Raw genomic sequence first — 18,680 nt, 5'->3', positions numbered from 1 at the left:
AGAAATGGAAAGGCCAAGGCGGTCAGCACAGATATCTCTAAAGTGATTAAAGAGCTTGACAGGGTAACTGTAAAGAAGATAGTTCCGCTCGTGGGGAAAATGAAAATTAGGGACCATAAAGAATCAGGACAAACTCCTTTACCCAGAGAGCGATGAGAATGGGGAACTCGCTACACACGGAGTGGCGTGTTTTTAGTCTATGCTTCCTGGACCAAGACTCTTGAATCAGAGGAAACAGTTTATTTCATTAAATCCCTACAGTGCAAGAGTCGGCCATTCAGCCCATCAAGTCTGCACCGACCTTTCGAAAGAGCACCCTACCTAAATCCTCCCTAGTCCTGCAACCCCACCCTAAGGGGTAATTTAGCATGGCCAATCCACCCAAACTGCACACGTTTGGACTGTGGGAAATTTCAGAGAAGTAAAAGTAATAGGGTAGTGATAGTAGGGGATTTCAACTTCCCAACATAACTGGGGTAGTCATAGTGTAAAAGTTTAGAGGGAGCGGAATTCATAACCTGCATTCAGGAGAATTTTTTAAGCCAGTACGTAGAAGGTCCGAAGAGCGGGGGCGGTCCTGGACTTAATTTTTGGTAACGAAGCCGGGGAAGTGGTTGATGTATCAGTGAGGGACCATTTTGCAGACAGAGGTCAGAACTGTTAGATTCAAGATTTTTATGGAAAAGGACAAGGATGGAATTGAAATCAAAGTTCCAAACTGAGGGAAGGCTGAATTTAATAAGATCAGATATGATTTGGCCAGAGTGGACTGGGAGCAGCCAGTTTTAGCTAAATCTGTGACAGAACAGTGGGACGCATTGAAGAAGAAAATAGGGTGAATACTGGGCCAACATGTTCCAGTCAAGAAAAAGGGCAGGACCAACAAATCCCGAGAATCTTGGATATCGAGGGATAAGCAGCGTTGGATAAGGAGAAAACGAGAGACTTATGTCAGATATCGAGGGCTCAAAGCAGCAGAGGCTCTAGCGGAGTATAGAATGCGCAAAAGGGGATGTAAAAAGGAAATTAGGAGAGCAAAAAGGGTGACATGAAAGAATACTGGCAAGTAAAATAAAGGAATTGACAGAAATCTTTGGATCTTCACTGTCTTCAGGTGATGTCCTGGAGGACTGGAGAATAGCCAATGTTGTTCCTTTGTTTCAGAAGGGTAGCATGGATAATCCAGGGAGCTACAGGCCGGTGAGCCTTGCGTCAGTGGTAGGGAAATTACTCGTGAGAATTCTTCGAGACAGGATCTACTCCCATTTGGAAGCAAGTGGACGAATTAGTGAGAGGCAGCATGGTTTTGTGAAGGGGAGGTCGTGTCTCACTAACTTGATAGAGTTTTTCGAAGAGGTCACAAAGATGATTGATGCAGGTAGGGCAGTGGATGTTGTCTATATGGACTTCAGTAAGGCCTTTGACAAGGTCCCTCATGGTAGACTGGTACAAAAGGTGAAGTCACACGGGACCAGGGGTGAGCTGGCAAGGTGGATACAGAACTGGCTAGGTCATAGAAGGCAGAGAGTAGCAATGGAAGGGTGCTTTTCTAATTGGAGGGCTGTGACTAGTGGTGTTCCACATGGATCAGTGCTGGGACCTTTGTTGTTTGTAGTATATATAAATAATTTGGAGGAAATGTAACAGGTCTGATTAGTAAGTTTGCAGACGACACAAAGGTTGGTGGAATTGAGGATAGCGATGAGGACTGTCAGAGGATACAGCAGCATTTAGATTGTTTGGAGACTTGGGCGGAGAGATGGCAGATGGAGTTTAATCCGGACAAATGTGAGGTAATGCATTTTGGAAGGTCTAATGCAGGTAGGGAATATACAGTGAATGGTAGAACCCTCAAGAGTATTGAAAGTCAGAGAGAACTAGGGGTTCAGGTCCACAGGTCACTGAAAGGGGCAACACAGGTGGAGAAGGTAGTCAAGAAGGCACAGGGCATGCTTGCCTTGATTGGCCGGGGCATTGAGTATAAGAATTGGCGAGTCATGTTGCAGCTGTATAGAACCTTAGTTAGGCCACACTTGGAGTATAGTGTTCAATTCTGGTCGCCACACTACCAGAAGGATGTGGAGGCATTAGAGAGGGTGCAGAAGAGATTTACCAGGATGTTGCCTGGTATGGAGGGCATTAGCTATGAGGAGCGGTTGAATAAACCCGGTTTGTTCTCACTGGAACGACGGAGGTTGAGGGGCGACCTGATAGAGGTCTACAAAATTATAAGGGGCATAGACAAAGTGGATAGTCTGAGGCTTTTCCCCAGGCTAGAGAGGTCAATTACTAGGGGGCATAGGTTTAAGGTGCGAGGGGCAAGGTTTAGAGTAGATGTACGAGGCATGTTTTTTTACACAGAGGGTAGTGGGTGCCTGGAACTCGCTGCCGGAGGAGGTGGTGGGAGCAGTGACATTTAAGGGGCATCTTGACAAATACATGAATAGGATGGGAGTAGAGGGATACGGACCTAGGAAGTGTAGAAGATTGTAGTTTAGTCGGGCAGCATGGTTGGCACAGGCTTGGAGGGCCGAAGGACCTATTCCTGTGCTGTACTTTTCTTTGTTCTTTTGTTCTTTGAAACTCCCAAGTCGCAAGTACATTAAGGGTAAAATGACAACTAGGGTAAGAGGAGGGCCAATGAAGGACCAGACTGGTAACTTGTGTGTGGAGCCAGAGGATGTAGGTAGGGTTCTAAATGTCAGTGTTCACTTGTGAGAGGGACAGTGTGGGTATTAAAATCATGGAGAAGGACTGGAATAAAATTAAGAGATTTACATAGGCAGAGCAGGTTCTGAGTAATGTGCCAGGCTTAAAAGTAGATGAATCTCCAGGGCCAGATGAAATGTATCCCAGGCTGCTGAGTGAGGCAAGGGAGGAAATAGCAGGGGCGCTGGCAATAATTTTCAATTCCTCTCTGGCCAGAGGTGAGGTGCCGGAGGACGGGAGGATAGTCAATGTGGTTCCATTATTCAAGAAGGGAGGAAGGGATAAACCAGGAAACTACAGGCCGGTCAGTCTAACCTCAGTGGTGGGGAAACTATTGGAAACAATTCTGAGGAACAGAATTAATCTGCATTTGGAGAGACAGGGATTAATCAAGAACAGTCAGCATGGTTTTGTTCACGTCTGACCAACTTGATTGAAATTGAAGAGGTGACCAGGTTTGTAGATAAGGGCAATGTGTTTGACATGATCTACTTGGACTTCAGCAAGGCCCCACATGGGAGACTGATAGCGAAGGTACGAGCCCATGTGATCCAAGGAAATTTGGCAAATTAGATCCAGAATTGGCTGAGTGGCAGCAAGCAGAGGGTGATGGGTGAGGGGTGTTTTTCTGACTGGAAGCCTGTGTCCAGTGGGGTCCCGCAGGGATCAGTGTTGTCGCCTTTGTTGTTTGTGGTTTATATAAATGATTCAGACATGAATGTAGGAGGGTTGATCAGTAAGTTTGTGGATGATACAAAAATTGGTGGGGTGGTAAATAGTGAGGAGGAGAGCCTTAGATTACAGGAGGATATAGACGGGCTGGTCAGAGGCAAATGCAATTCAATCCAGATAAATGTGAGGTGATGCACTTGGGCATAAACAAGACAAGAGAATACATGATGAATGGCAGAACCCTGGGAAGTACCGAGGATCAGAGGGACCTTGGTGTACACCCGTCCCTTAAGGTAGCAGAGCAGGTGGATACAGTGGTTAAGAAGGCATGAAATGAAAATCACTTGTCACAAGTAGGCTTCAAATGAAATTACTGTGAAAAGCTCCTCGTCGCCACATTTCGGCGCCTGTTCGGGGAGTATGGTAAACTTGCCTTTATCAGCCGAGGCATAGAATTTAAGAGCAGGGAGGTTATGCTGGAAATGTATAAAATGTTGGTTAGGCCATAGGTAGAGTATTGTGTGCAGTTCTGGAATACACATTATAGGAGGGATGTGATAGCACTGGAAAGGGTGCAGAGGAGATTTACCAGCATGTTGCCTGGGCTGGAGAGTTTTAGCTGTGAAGAGAGATTGGGTAGACTGGGGTTGTTTTCCTTGGAGCAGAGGAGACTGAGGGGGACATGATTGAGATGTATGAAATTGTAAGGGACATAGATAGACAGGAAGAAACCTTTCCCCTTGGTAGTGGGATCAATGACGGGGGCATAGATTTAAGGTAAGGGGCAGGAGGTTTAGAGGGGATGTGAGGAAAAGCTTTTTCATGCAGAGGGTGGTGGGAGTCTGGAACTCGCTGCCTGAAAGGTGGAGGCAGAGACCCTCATAACATTTCAGAAGTATTTTGACATTCACTTGCAATGCTGAAGAATACAAAACTATGGGCCAAGTGTTAGAAAATGGGATCAGAATACTTAAGTGGCTGTTTTTGACCAGTGCAAACGCAATGGGCTGAAGGGCCTTTTATGTGTCATCCACCTCTATGGCTATATGACATGTGGTCACCTGGGATACCGGAAGTGTTCCTGACTTCCCACACCGCGCAGGAGGAGCATTCCACATGGCCAAGCTACCCTGCCGTGACCTACCCTTATATTACTCCCTTTAATTTTACTTCCTCTAGTTTAGGGTATATTAAGGACAGTAGAAATCACCAGGTCATATTTACCAAGGCTGTCACTCTCCTTACTGAAGAAAGGTAGAAAAGGAAGGAATATCACCTATTCTCCGGGTCACTGACCTCCCACCGAAAGCCGCACTCTGGCGCAGACAAAAGGTAGTGCCCAAGGCCCAGCAATCTCCGGCTGCTTCATCAATGACTTTCCTTCCATCATAAGGTCAGAAATGGGGATGTTCGCTGATGACTGCACAATGTTCAGCGCCACATTTGCGGACTCCTCGAATACTGAAGCAGTCCATGTCCAAATGCAGCAAGACTTGGACAATATCCAGGCTTGGGCTGACAAGTGGCAAGTTACATACGTGCCACACAAGAGCCAGGAAATGACCATCTTAACAAGAAAGAATGTAACCACTGTCCCTTGACATTCAATGGTATTCCCATTACTGAACCCCCATTATCAACATTGACCAGAAGCCAAACTGGATCAACCATATAAATACTGTGGCTACAAGGACAGTGCAGAGGCTGGGAATCCTACTGTGAGTATCTCACTCCCTGACTCCCCAAAGCCTGCCCACGACCTACAAAGCACATGTCAAGAGTGTAATGGAATACTCTCCACTTGCCTAGATGAGTGCAGCTCCAACAACACTCAAGAAGCTCAACACCATCCAGGACAGAGCAGCCCGTTTGATTAGCACACCATCCACAACCATTCACTCCACCACCGACACACAGTAGCAGCCGTGTGTACCATCTACAAAATGCACAGCAGGAACTCACCAAGATTCCTTAGGCAGCACCTTCCAAACCGAAGACAGCTATCATATAAAAGGATAAGGGCAGCTGACACATGGTAACACTAACATCTGGAAGGCATCCTCCATCCTAATTTGGAAATATAATCGCTGCTTCTTCACTGTTGCTGGGCCAAAATCCTGGAACTCCCACCCGACAAGCATCGTTGGTGTTCCACACCACCTGGAGTGTGACAACTCAAGTAGCAGCTCACCCCCACCTCAAGGACAATTAGGGACAGACATTAAAATTCTTGCCTAAACGGCAATACCTACACCCCATGAAAGAATAAAAACATTTTGATGATTCTTAATCAATTATACAAAGCCAGGGTTAGCATACAAATGGGGTATCGGGAGCAGTTCTGGACACTACAGCTGAGGAAAGCCTTAGAGGGAGTGCAGTGTAAAATGACGCTTGCACTCCAAAGGTTAAATTAGAGAGGACATAAATTAGGGATGTATTCTGTGGAATTTAGACGGTTAAAGGAACGATTTGATCAAAGTTTTCAAGTTATTAATGAGAACAGATGGGGCAGATAGAAATAGTTTCCTCCCACAGTCTGCATGTTCTCCCTGTGTCTGTGTGGGTTTCCTCCGGGTGCTCCAGTTTCCTCCCACAAGTCCCGAAAGATGTGCTTGTTAGGTGAATTGGAAATTCTGAATTCTCCCTCTGTGTACCTGAATAGGCGCTGGAGTGTGGCGACGAGGGGCTTTTCACAGTAACTTCATTGCAGTGTTAATGTAAGCCTACTTGTGACAATAAAGATGATTGCTATTGTTATTTCAAGAGCCTTCTGATATGTCATCCCTCCTTACTGCAGTAATTGATTCCCTGATCAAAATTGTGACACCGCCTCATCTTTTTATCCCCTCCTATGTCGTGCCTGAAGTTCCTTTCTCCTGGAATATTGAGCTGCAAATCCTGCCCCTCTCTCAATGATGTCTTCGTGATTGCAATGACATCATGCCCCATGTTTTAATTTGTGCCCTCAACTCATCTGCCTTGTTCATCAGACTCCTCGCATTAAAATTAATACCATCCAATCTTGCCAAATTCCCTTGTGACTTAACTGGTCTAGAACTTCTGTGCTTTCCTGACTCACTCGCTGTCTCTTCTAATTTTGGCTGTACATTTATCCCCGCTGAACCTTAAAAATGTTTTTTTCTGATTAAGGGGCAATTTAGCGTGGCCAATCCACCTACCCTGCACATCTTTGGGTTGTGGGGGCGAGACCCATGCAAACAGGAAGAGAATGTGCAAACTCCACACGTACAGTGACCCGGGGCCGGGATTGAACCTTGGTGCTGTGAGGCAGCAGTGCTAACCACTGCGCTACCGTACCACGCCCGGTGCTGAACCCTTTCTTAGGATCCCAGACTCTTGCCAAGTCAGTTTAAATCCTCTCCAACAGCACTAGCAAACCCCCCTGCAAGGACGCTGCTCCCATTTCGATTCAGATGCAAACCGTCCGCCAAAATGGTCCCAATGCCCCAGGAGTCTAAAACCTTCCCTACTGCACCATCTCGCCAGCCGTGCATTCATCTGGACTAATCTTCTATCTATACTCACTAACACGTGGCAGCGGAAGTAATGCAGAGATAATAATAATCGCTTATTGTCACAAGTAGGATTCAATGAAGTTACTGTGGGAAAAACCCCTAGTCGCCACACTCCGGCGCCCGTTCGGGGAGGCCGGTATGGAAATTGAACCCGTGCTGCTGGCCTTGTTCTGCATTACAAGCCAACTGTTTAGTCCACTGTGCTAAACCAGCCCCGAAGGTAGATTACTACCTTCTGGGTTCCTTTCACAAAACCATGCTTACTCTTCCTGATTACTTTGTGTTTTTCGAAGTGCCCATCATATCCTCCTTAATGATCAATTCTAACACCTTCCCTTTGACAGGCGTCAAGCTATAATTTTCTGTTTTCTGTCTGCCGCCCTCCCTTCTTAAATAGAACGGTTATATTTGCTACTTTTCAGGTTGGCTGAACCTTTCCAGAATTTAGGGAATTTAGAAAATCTACACCAACGCACTCATTAGCTACCTTTTCTATGATCCTCGGATGAAGTCCATCAGGATCTGGAGACCTGTTAACCCAAAATGCCATCAGTTAGTCAGTACCACTTCCCACGTGATCGGAATTTCACCAAGTTCCCCTCTCCCTTCCACATCCTGATTACAAAGAATCTGATTTGATTGTTGCACCTATTTCTGACTCTCCTGGTACATTCACTGACCATGGGCACCTTTAAGGCACAGGTGAGGTGAACAATTGAGGGGTGAAAATGCCTTCTGCCCTCTACCTGCATCTGTGATGGTTTGTGCTGAGGTCGAGGAGTGGGAGTGGGTAAACAGTACTCCCTGCTATGCAGTAACTGAAATGAAGGCAAGGTGGAACATTGTAAAGTCTCAGGTCTACAGGGGCTCAGTGCACTGAACTTTCCTGTCGTGCTTGTGTCTTGAATGAAGGATCTGTTATGATTTGGAAACCATGTATCTTGGTCGGGAAAGATCTGTTGACAGTTTAATAGGAGCTGATAACATGAGTGAGTAGATTGAGCCCGTGTTTGGTGAGAAGCTGATATTTGAACCATTGGTAGAGTGTATGCATCTTGGGTATTTGAGTATCATGTGCAAACTGCTCCTGGTACTGCTGCTCACAGACAATGAGTACATCAGATGTGACTTCATTGTAGCGATGCTGTTCGCCAGATACAAATGATAGCTTGGTCTCTTGCAGGGATCAGTGCTCTACAAATATATAAGACAAAAAAGAGTGGCTAAGGTAAATATTGGTCCTTTGGAAGATGAGAAGGGAAATTTAATAATAGGAGACGGGGAAATGGCTGAGGAGCTGAACAGGTTTTTTGGGTCAGTCTTCACAGTGGAGGACACAAATAACATGCCAGCGACTGATGGAAATAAAGATATGATAGGTGAGGACCTTGAGATGATTGTAATCACTAAGGAGGCAGTATTGGGCAAGCTAATGGGGCTAAAGGTAGACAAGTCTCCTGGCCCTGAGGGGATGCATCCCAGAGTGTTAAAAGAGATGGCTAGGGAAATTGTAAACGCACTAGTGATAATTTATCAAAATTCACTAGACTCTGGGGTGGCCCCAGAGGATTGGAAAGTAGCAAACGTGACACCACTGTTTAAAAAAGCAGGTAGGCAGAAAGCGGGTAATTATAGGCCGGTAAGCTTAACTTCGGTTGTAGGGAAAATGCTGGAATCTATCATTAAGGAGGAAATAGCGGGGCACCTGGAGGGAAATTGTCCCATTGGGCAGGCGCAGCATGGGTTCACAAAGGGTAGGTCGTATCTGACTAATTTGGTAGAATTTTTTGAGGCCGTTTCTAGTGCAGTAGATAACGGGGAGCCAATGGATGTGGTACATCTGGATTTCCAGAAAGCTTTTGACAAGGTGCCACACAAAAGGTTGCTGCATAAACTAAAGATGCATGGCATTGAGGGTAAAGTGGTAGCATGGGTAGAGGATTGGTTAACTAACAGAAAGCAGAGAGTGGGGATAAATGGGTATTTCTCTGGTTGGCAACCTGTAACTAGTGGGGTCCCTCAAGGATCAGTGTTGGGACCGCAGTTGTTCACAATTTACATAGACGATTTGGAGTTGGGTACCAAGTGCAATGTGTCAAAGTTTGCAGACGACACTTACGATGAGCGGTAAAGCAAAAAGTGCAGAGGATACCGGAAGTCTGCAGAAGGATTTGGATAGGTTAGGTGAATGGGCTAGGGTCTGGCAGATGGAATTCAATGTTGCCAAGTGTGAGGCTATCCATTTTGGGAGGAATAACAGCAGAATGGATTATTATTTAAACGGTAAGATGTTAAAACATGCTGCTGTGCAGAGGGACCTGGGTGTGCTGGTGCACGAGTCGCAAAAAGTTGATGTGCAGATGCAACAGGTGATTAAGAAGGCTAATCGAGTTTTGTCTTTCATTGCTAGAGGGATGGAGTTCAAGACTAGGGAGGTTCTGCTGCAATTGTATAAGGTGTTGGTGAGGCCGCATCTGGAGTATTGTGTTCACTTTTGGTCTCCTTACCTGAGAAAGGACATATTGGCACTGGAGGGAGTGCAGAGGAGATTCACTAGGTTGATCCCAGAGTTGAGGGGATTAGATTATGACGAGAGGTTGAGTAGACTGGGACTGTACTCATTGGAGTTTAGAAGGATGCGGGGGGATCTTATTGAGACATATAAAATTATGAAGGGAATAGATAGGATAGATGCGGGCAGGTTGTTTCCACTGGTCGGGGAAAGCAGAACTAGGGGGCATAGCCTCAAAATAAAGGGAGGTAGATTTAGGACGGAGTGTAGGAGGAACTTCTTCACCCAAAAGGTTGTGAATCTCTGGAATTCCTTGCCCAGTGAAGCAGTTGAGGCTCCTTCTTTAAACGCTTTTAAGAAAAAGATAGATGCCTTTCTAAAGAATAAAGGGATTCGGGGATATGGCGTACGGGCCGGAGAGTGGAGCTGAGTCCACAAAGATCAGCCATGATCTCATTAAATGACGGAGAAGGCTCGAGGGGCCAGATGGCCTACTCCTGTTCCTAGTTCTTATGTTCTTATGATGTAGGGGTTTAGCAGACAGATTGGGACAGTCCTGAGGAGGCTGCAGTAGCTGAGAGCTTCCCTGATGTCCTGCCCAAAAAAGAAATGTTTAATGCTGGCACTGACCAGAGTTAAAACTGATATCCAGGAGTACTGTGCACGTTGATAAGTCAGCTGAGTCAGACAGTTGTTCCATTCAAGCCTGCCCCAGAGTTGATCTGTTTACACTGCAGCTCAGCACCGAGGAAATACAGACTGTGAACGGAGTTGCCACCTGCTTGTTCTGGCGGAGATTGAAAATTCAGGCCATTATTAAACAGGGAGTTGTCCTGGTGCCTTGCCAGTAAAATCCCCTGAAAGAATTTTAAAATGGCTGGGTGATATGATGTTGTGACAGTGTTGTGTAATTATTGATGATGTTGGCGATAGCTGAAAAATTATTGTGGGAGAAGGTGAATCATTGTCCTTGCTCTTTGTAATAAATCGGAGTTTGGCGTTTTTGATCTGAGATTCTGCTGTCATGAACTTTGTTACCGGATAAACCTTTATAAAGTTGTAGAACGATTGCTCCAATGTTTGATCAGTAATTTCTGAAGGGGGGTTTTGCTGTGCAATAACATTTTCTCTCATCCTCCTTTCCTTTTCTCCTTCCCCGTTCTAGATTACCGACGCAGACATGTGTTCGTGGAGTGAGAAACTCAATGCTGACCTCTCTGGGACTATGGATGGCAGTACAATGAAGAAATACCGACGTGAAGCTTACCACCGGTATGTAGCAGGGAATCGTTCTACTTGAGAGACTAGGCATTGGCCTTTATATGTTGGGAAGGTTCAAGTGACTGATAGAGGCATGAGGCAGGATAGGAAAGTCGATCCAGGTATCAAGGGCTGGGAGAATTGGCCCATAGAGACCACTTGGATGTAATTAAGCTTTCAAGCCAATCCAAGCAGCATTTAATATCTCTGAAATGGGGCAGCACGGTAGCATTGTGGATAGCACAATTGCTTCACAGCTCCAGGGTCCTAGGTTTGATTCTGGCTTGGGTCACTGTCTGTGCGGAGTCAGCACATCTTCCCCGTGTGTGCGTGGGTTTCCTCCGGGTGCTCCGGTTTCCTCCCACAGTCCAAAGATGTGCAGGTTAGGTGGATTGGCCATGATAAATTTCCCTTAGTGTCCAAAAGTGCCCTTAGTGTTGGGTGGGGTTACTGTGTTATGGGGAAAGGGTGGAGGTGTTGACCTTGGGTAGGGTGCTCTTTCCAAGAGCCGGTGCAGACTCGATGGGCCGAATGGCCTCCTTCTGCACTGTAAATTCTATGATCTATGAAATTAAACAATGCAGCCAGATTGTCTAAGAATGGTTGACCCTCGGGTACATGGTCAAAAAGAACAGCAACAGTTAGAAGGTCAGGTCTGGATTTAGCAACACTTTGTACCAGCCTCCCCGAACAGGCGCCGGAATGTGGCGACTAGGGGCTTTTCACAGTAACTTCATTGAAGCCTACTTGTGACAATAAGCGATTTTTGATTTTCGACCATTCATCTTACCAGAATCTGTTGGCTGCTGATTATTTTCTCTGCCAAATGAGCAGATATAAGTAACTGGGACCTAGACTGTGATCTGGAGTAAACATAACAAAGAACAAAGAAATGTACAGCACAGGAACAGGCCCTTCGGCCCTCCAAGCCCGTGCCGACCATGCAGCCTGACTAAACTACAATCTTCTACACTTCCTGGGTCCGTATCCCTCTATTCCCATCCTATTCATGTATTTGTCAAGATGCCCCTTAAATGTCACTATCGTCCCTGCTTCCACCACCTCCTCCGGTAGCGAGTTCCAGGTCCCACTACCCTCTGTGTAAAAAAAACTTGCCTTGTACATCTACTCTAAACCGTGCCCCTCTCACCTTAAACCTATGCCCCCTAGTAATTGACCCCTCTACCCTGGGGAAATACCTCTGACTATCCACTCTGTCTATGCCCCTCATAATTTTGTAGACCTCTATCAGGTCGCCCCTCAACCTCCGTCGTTCCAGTGAGAACAAACCGAGTTTATTCAACCGCTCCTCATAGCTAATGCCCTCCATACCAGGCAACATTCTGGTAAATTTCTTCTGTACCCACTCTAAAGCCTCCACGTCCTTCTGGTAGTGTGGCGACCAGAATTGAACACTATACTCCAAATGTGGCCTAACTAAGGTTCCATACAGCTGCAACATGACTTGCCAATTCTTATACTCCATGCCCCGGCCAATGAAGGCAAGCATGCCGTATGCCTTCTTGACTACCTTCTCCACCTGTGTTGCCCCTTTCAGTGACCTGTGGACCTGTACACCGAGATTCTCTCTGACTTTCAATTCTCTTGAGGGTTCTACCATTCACTGTATATTCCCTACCTGCATTAGACCTTCCAAAATGCATTACTTCACATTTGTCCGGATTAAACTCCATCTGCCATCTCTCCGCCCAAGTCTCCAAACAATCTAAATCCTGCTGTATCCTCTGACAGTCCTCATCGCTATCCGCAATTCCACTAACCTTTGTGTCGTCTGCAAACTTACTAATCAGACCAGTTACATTTCCCTCCAAATCATTTATATATACTACAAACAGCAAAGGTCCCAGCACTGATCCCTGCGGAACACCACTGGTCACAGCCCTCCAATTCGAAAAGCATCCTTCCATTGCTACTCTCTGCCTTCTATGACCTAGCCAGTTCTGTATCCACCTTGCCAGCTCACCCCTGATCCCGTGTGACTTCACCTTTTGTACTAGTCTACCATGAGGGACCTTGTCAAAGGCCTTACTGAAGTCCATATAGACAACATCCACTGCCCTACCTGCATCAATCATCTTTGTGACCTCTTCGAAAAACTCTATCAAGTTAGTGAGACACGACCTCCCCTTCAAAAAACCATGCTGCCTCTCACTAATACGTCCATTTGCTTCCAAATGGGAGTAGATCCTGTCTCAAAGAATTCTCTCCAGTAATTTCCCTACCACTGAAGTAAGGCTCACCGGCCTGTAGTTCCCTGGATTATCCTTGCTACCCTTCTTAAACAGAGGAACAACATTGGCTGTCCTCCGGGACATCACCTGAAGACAGTGAGGATCCAACGATTTCTGTCAAGGCCTCAGCAATTTCCTCTCCAGCCTCCTTCAGTATTCTTGGGTAGATCCCATCAGGCCCCGGGGACTTATCTACCTTAATATTTTTTAAGACGCCCAACACCTCGTCTTTTTGGATCTCAATGTGACCCAGGCTATCTACACACCCTTCTCCAGACTCAACATCTACCAATTCCTTTTCTTTGGTGAATACTGATGCAAAGTATTCATTTAGTATCTCGCCCATCTCCTCTGGCTCCACACATAGATTCCCTTGCCTATCCTTCCTTGCCTATCCTTCAGTGGGCCAACTCTTTCCCTGGCTACCCTCTTGCTTTTTATGTACGTGTAAAAAGCCTTGGGATTTTCCTTAACCCTATTTGCCAATGACTTTTTGTGACCCCTTCTAGCCCCCCTGACTCCTTGCTTAAGTTCCTTCCTACTTTCCTTATATTCCACACAGGCTTAGTCTGTTCCCAGCCTTTTAGCCCTGACAAATGCCTCCTTTTTCTTTTTGACGAGGCCTACAATATCTCTCGTTATCCAAGGTTCCTGAAAATTGCCGTATTTATCCTTCTTCCTCACAGGAACATGCCGGTCCTGAATTCCTTTCAACTGACACTTGAAAGCCTCCCACATGTCAGATGTTGATTTGCCCTCAAACATCCGCCCCCAATCTAGGTTCTTCAGTTCCCGCCTAATATTGTTATAATTAGCCTTCCCCCAATTTAGCAAATTCATCCTAGGACCACTCTTATCCTTGTCCACCAGAACTTTAAAACTTACTGAATTGTGGTCACGGTTCCCGAAATGCTCCCCTACTGAAACTTCTACCACCTGGCCGGGCTCATTCCCCAATACCAGGTCCAGTACCGCCCCTTCCCTAGTTGGACTGTCTACATATTGTTTTAAGAAGCCCTCCTGGATGCTCCTTACAAACTCCGCCCCGTCTAGGCCCCTGGCACTAAGTGAGTCCCAGTCAATATTGGGGAAGTTGAAATCTCCCATCACCACAACCCTGTTGTTTTTACTCTTTTCCAAAATCTATCTACCTATCTGCTCCCCTATCTCCTGCTGGCTGTTGGGAGGCCTATAGTAAACCCCCAACAATGTAACTGCACCCTTCTTATTCCTGATCTCTACCCATATAGCCTCACTGCCCTCTGAGGTGTCCTCCCGTAGTACAGCTGTGATATCCTCCCTAACCAGTAGCGCAACTCCGCCACCCCTTTTACATCCCCCTCTATCCTGCCTGAAACATCTAAATCCTGGAATGTTTAGCTGCCAATCCTGCCCTTCCCTCAACCAGGTCTCTGTAATGGCAACAACATCATAGTTCCAAGTACTAATCCAAGCTCTAAGTTTATCTGCCTTACCCGTAATACTACTTGCATTAAAACATATGCACTTCAAGCCACCAGACCCGCTGTGTTCAGCAACTTCTCCCTGTCTGCTCTGCCTCAGAGCCACACTGTCCCTATTCCCTAGTTCTCCCTCAATGCTCTCACCTTCTGACTTATTGCTCCCGTGCCCACCCCCCTGCCATACTAGTTTAAACCCTCCCATGTGACACTAGCAAACCTCGCGGCCAGGATATTTATGCCTCTCCAGTTTAGATGCAACCCGTCCTTATATAGGTCACACCTGCACCGGAAGAGCTCCCAGTGGTCCAGATAACGGAAACCCTTCCTCCTACACCAGCTGTTTAGGCTACGTGTTTAGCTGCTCTATCTTCCTATTTCTAGCCTCACTGGCACGTGGCACAGGGAGTAATCCCGAGATTACAACCCTCGAGGTCCTGTCTTTTAACTTTCTGCCTAGCTCCCTGAACTCCTGCTGCAGGCCCTCGTGCCCCTTCCTGCCTTTGTCGTTAGTACCAATATGTACAACGACCTCTGCCTGTTTGCCGTCCCCCGTCAGGATGGCCTCTACCCGTTCGGAGACATCCTGGACCCTGGCACCAGATAGGCAGCATACCATCCTGGAGTCTCTTTCACGTCCACAGAAGCGCCTATCTGTGCCCCTGACTATAGAGTCCCCTATTACTATTGCTCTTCTGCGCTTTGACCCTCCCTTCTGAACATCAGAGCCAGCCGTGGTGCCACTGCTCTGGCTGCTGCTGTTTTCCCCTGATAGGCTTACCCCCCCCCCCCCGACAGTATCCAAAGGGGTATACCTGTTTGCGAGGGGGACAACCACAGGGGATTCCTGCACTGACTGCCTGCCCTTTCTGGTGGTCACCCATTTCTCTGCCTGCACCTTGGGTGTGACCACATTTATATAACTGCTATCTATGACGCTTTCCGTCACCTGCATGCTCTCCTAAGTGCATCCAATTGCTGCTCCAACCGAACCATGTGGTCTGTGAGGAGCTTCAGTTGGGTGCACTTTCTGCAGATGAAGCCATCCGGGACGTTGGAAGCCTCCCGGACCTGCCACATCTCGTAGTCAGAGCACTGCACCCCTCTAACTGACATTGCGTCAATTAATTAGTAAATTAAAGTTAAAAGTTAAAACATTTTTTTAAAAGGTACTGTTAACTATCTGTTTCCTAGCACTAGATTTCTACTATAAATGTGAAAGCTAAGCTAAATATAGTACTCTCCGATCTCTGGCTTAGATACCCTCTAAATTATAATTAAGTAATTATGTTTAATTAGTTACCAGTGCTTAATTTTTTTAATTTAGTGTAGATTCCCACCCAGCCACTGAGGTCACAGCTTTTCTGTGATGTCACTTCAGTTCCCCCCCCCCCCCCCCCGTCCCCCTCAATTTGAACAGGTAATAAAAGTAAAAATGAGTAAAACTCACTTACCTTCTGAGGGTCTTAGATGTTCTCAGGTTCTCTCCCTGCTGATTAAAAGTTACAGGCCCGAAGAAAGAGAGAGAACAAAACAGTAGGGAAAAAGCACCTTCTCCCACTCTTCACCAAATTACCTCACTGCACCAAATTACCAAGTTTCAAATTCTCACTCTGTCTGTGTCTCACTCACTCAGGCTGTGTCTCCTTGGCAAGGGAGGTTAATTTGAGCTTGTTCGGTCAGGTATGTTACTGTGAGATTGTGACCAGCTAATAGTATCTGAAGGTTCTGTTGCTGAGGTTGAGCAGGTTTTCAAAGGAAAAGAATTGGATTCCAGGATTAGTCATTTCCATAGAGAGACTGTGATGTCGGAAGAATGGAACATGAATGATATGAAAAATGCACTGGTGTTCACCCGAACGTCCCACTGCGACATGGTGGCATGGGCGTTGGAATCATGTGTGAATCCCGTGGTGAATCAGGACACTTGTCAGCAGAGCAGGGCACAGCATCCTGGTCAATTCTGCCCTCTTTCCAATGGGCTCATGCATTTACTGTCTGACATGATTTGCTGAGTAGTGATCAGAAACCCTATCCCTTCTCTCACCTATGCATTGGGTAATTGTATCACTGCTGCAACAGGAGCCCCACCTAAGGGCAGCTATCACACAGACCAGTGAAGAAACCTGAAACTAAGAACAGAAACATGCTGGAAATACTCTGCAGTTCTGCCAGCATCTGTGGGGAGAGAAACAAAATTAACATTTCAGGTAGTCACCTTTCATCCTGGTCTCAATTACCTCCCACTTTTTACAGTTTGCCCATCACAGGAGTGTTTCTAATAACTTCTATATCGTACTTTTTATTTTAAAGAATGGACAACCATTCTAAGGACTTTGAAAGTCGGAGTTGTGCTTTGATGTTTATGATCGAGGTGCAATCTGATTAATCCTCTCTGCTGTACAACTAAGCACACATTAAAACCGTTTCTGACCTTAATCTGAATTTAAATGTGCAAACCGTGCCTAAGGATTTGTATATAACGCAAGAAATATGAACAGAAGTAGGTCACTCAGTCACCCAAGTCTGCTCATTCTAAATCCCACTGGCAATTATGGCCAGGTCTGGGAGACTATATCATTGGATTTGCAATCTGGTTATATAGCAAAGAATGAAATCTTCCAGTTCAACAACTGATGTGCGCCAAACCATTTTGGGATGAATACAGCTGTACCATGCCTCTGATAGCATTGTATGTAAAGGCACAGCTGGTACCCCATTGTTCCACATGGATCAATATTGCATTCTTGGACTCTACTGAGTTAGCTGATTTCAATCCGTCGGAGCAGATGGGAGTGTAGAGTTTTTGGAACTTACACTTTGGCAATGTTATGTGTGTTGGGGATATTGGATGAGGATAACTTTGGACTTGCCAGTGGTGCTCAGTTGATGATATAATCTGCAGCACCCACTGCCTGGACTGATGCTGAGAGAACGTCTTGGTGATAGAACCAGGAGAGAAGACCATCCGCGTAAAGTGCCTGGTGGTGTGGTGTGGTGTGTTTAATACCCAGGAAACTAGATCTGAAAAACCTTTCCAATAAGAGTATTATTTGGAAAGGCAGACCGTTAAGGAGACAAAAGATGTTATAACTTTGTTAGCCAGATGATGAAGGATATAATGAGTGTTTATTTACAGAAACACACATTCTATAACCTCCAATCTAAGCACCACCGTTTCATCCTACTCCAAAATGTATTATTACTAATTAACAAATAAACTAATGAACAAATTAAACACCCAGTGTACAATTAACATGAAACTTGATGGAGTTTCTGAAAACTTTTGTTTCAGAGTAGGAGATTTGTGGGATTTGTAGCGAGCTCAGATTAAATTAAACCTCTACCAGCTTCAGCAGCTCAACTGAAACACTTAACGGGTAGTTCAGTTTCTGATTTCACTGTAATTGCAACTTGTGAGAACAAATGTCGCAATACCAGATCAACAACAGGAAATAAAAGTTCTTCAGGCAACATTAAACAAATGGATGTCCATCTGAGTGCATCTCGGGGCCTGACTGGCACATCATCAAAGTAAGATGGATAATGACATCTGATGCACTGCACAGGTAGCCACCTCCGGAGGGCTAGCGAGGGGCTAAGGCAGTGGCCGTGTGGTTGAGGAGGGGTCATGGATTGGACCAGATCAAGGAGGGGTAGCGGTTGTGGTTTTGGTGTAGCGATACCCCTGTCTCGGCGGGGGGCTGCCGGCTCGGCGTGGGGCTGCCGGCTCGGCGGGGGGCTGGGCCGCCGGCTCGGCGAGGGGCGGGGCTGCCGGCTCGGCGGGGGGCTGGGCCGCTGGCTCGGCGAGGGGCTGCCGGCTTGGCGGGGGGCTGGGCCGCTGGCTCGGCGGGGGGCTGCCGGCTCGGCGGGGGGCTGCCGGATCGCCGAGGGGCCACTGGCTGCCGGCTCGGTGGGGGGACTGCCGGCTCGGTGGGGGGGCTGCCGGCTCGGTGGGGGGGCTGCCGGCTCGGTGGGGGGGCTGCCGGCTCGGTGGGGGGGCTGCCGGCTCGGTGGGGGGGCTGCCGGCTCGGTGGGGGGGCTGCCGGCTCGGTGGGGGGGCTGCCGGCTCGGTGGGGGGGCTGCCGGCTCGGTGGGGGGGCTGCCGGCTCGGTGGGGGGGCTGCCGGCTCGGTGGGGGGGCTGCCGGCTCGGTGGGGGGGCTGCCGGCTCGGTGGGGGGGCTGCCGGCTCGGTGGGGGGGCTGCCGGCTCGGTGGGGGGCTGCCGGCTCGGCGGAGGGGCCGCCGGCTGGGTGAGCAGAATTTCTCTGTTCTCC

At 47.2% G+C, this 18,680-nt stretch overlaps 1 protein-coding gene across 2 annotated transcripts in view; it reads left to right on the top strand.

Moving 5' to 3' along the window:
* The window catches only part of nt5c2a (5'-nucleotidase, cytosolic IIa), a 149,981-nt gene that overhangs the window by 34,644 nt on the left and 96,657 nt on the right, over nt 1–18,680 (top strand). For both annotated transcript variants that reach the window (XM_072479763.1, XM_072479762.1), the window contains one exon: nt 10,598–10,704. In XM_072479763.1, the coding sequence (XP_072335864.1) occupies nt 10,613–10,704 (92 nt within the window). In that variant the 5' untranslated portion in view covers nt 10,598–10,612. The remainder of the gene's footprint in view (nt 1–10,597; nt 10,705–18,680) is intronic.

Source organism: Scyliorhinus torazame, chromosome 16 (assembly GCF_047496885.1).
Source record: "Scyliorhinus torazame isolate Kashiwa2021f chromosome 16, sScyTor2.1, whole genome shotgun sequence".
Lineage (NCBI taxonomy): Eukaryota > Metazoa > Chordata > Chondrichthyes > Carcharhiniformes > Scyliorhinidae > Scyliorhinus > Scyliorhinus torazame.
Note: the sequence above shows the minus strand (reverse complement) of the source record. Positions and strands in the feature narration are given on the sequence as shown.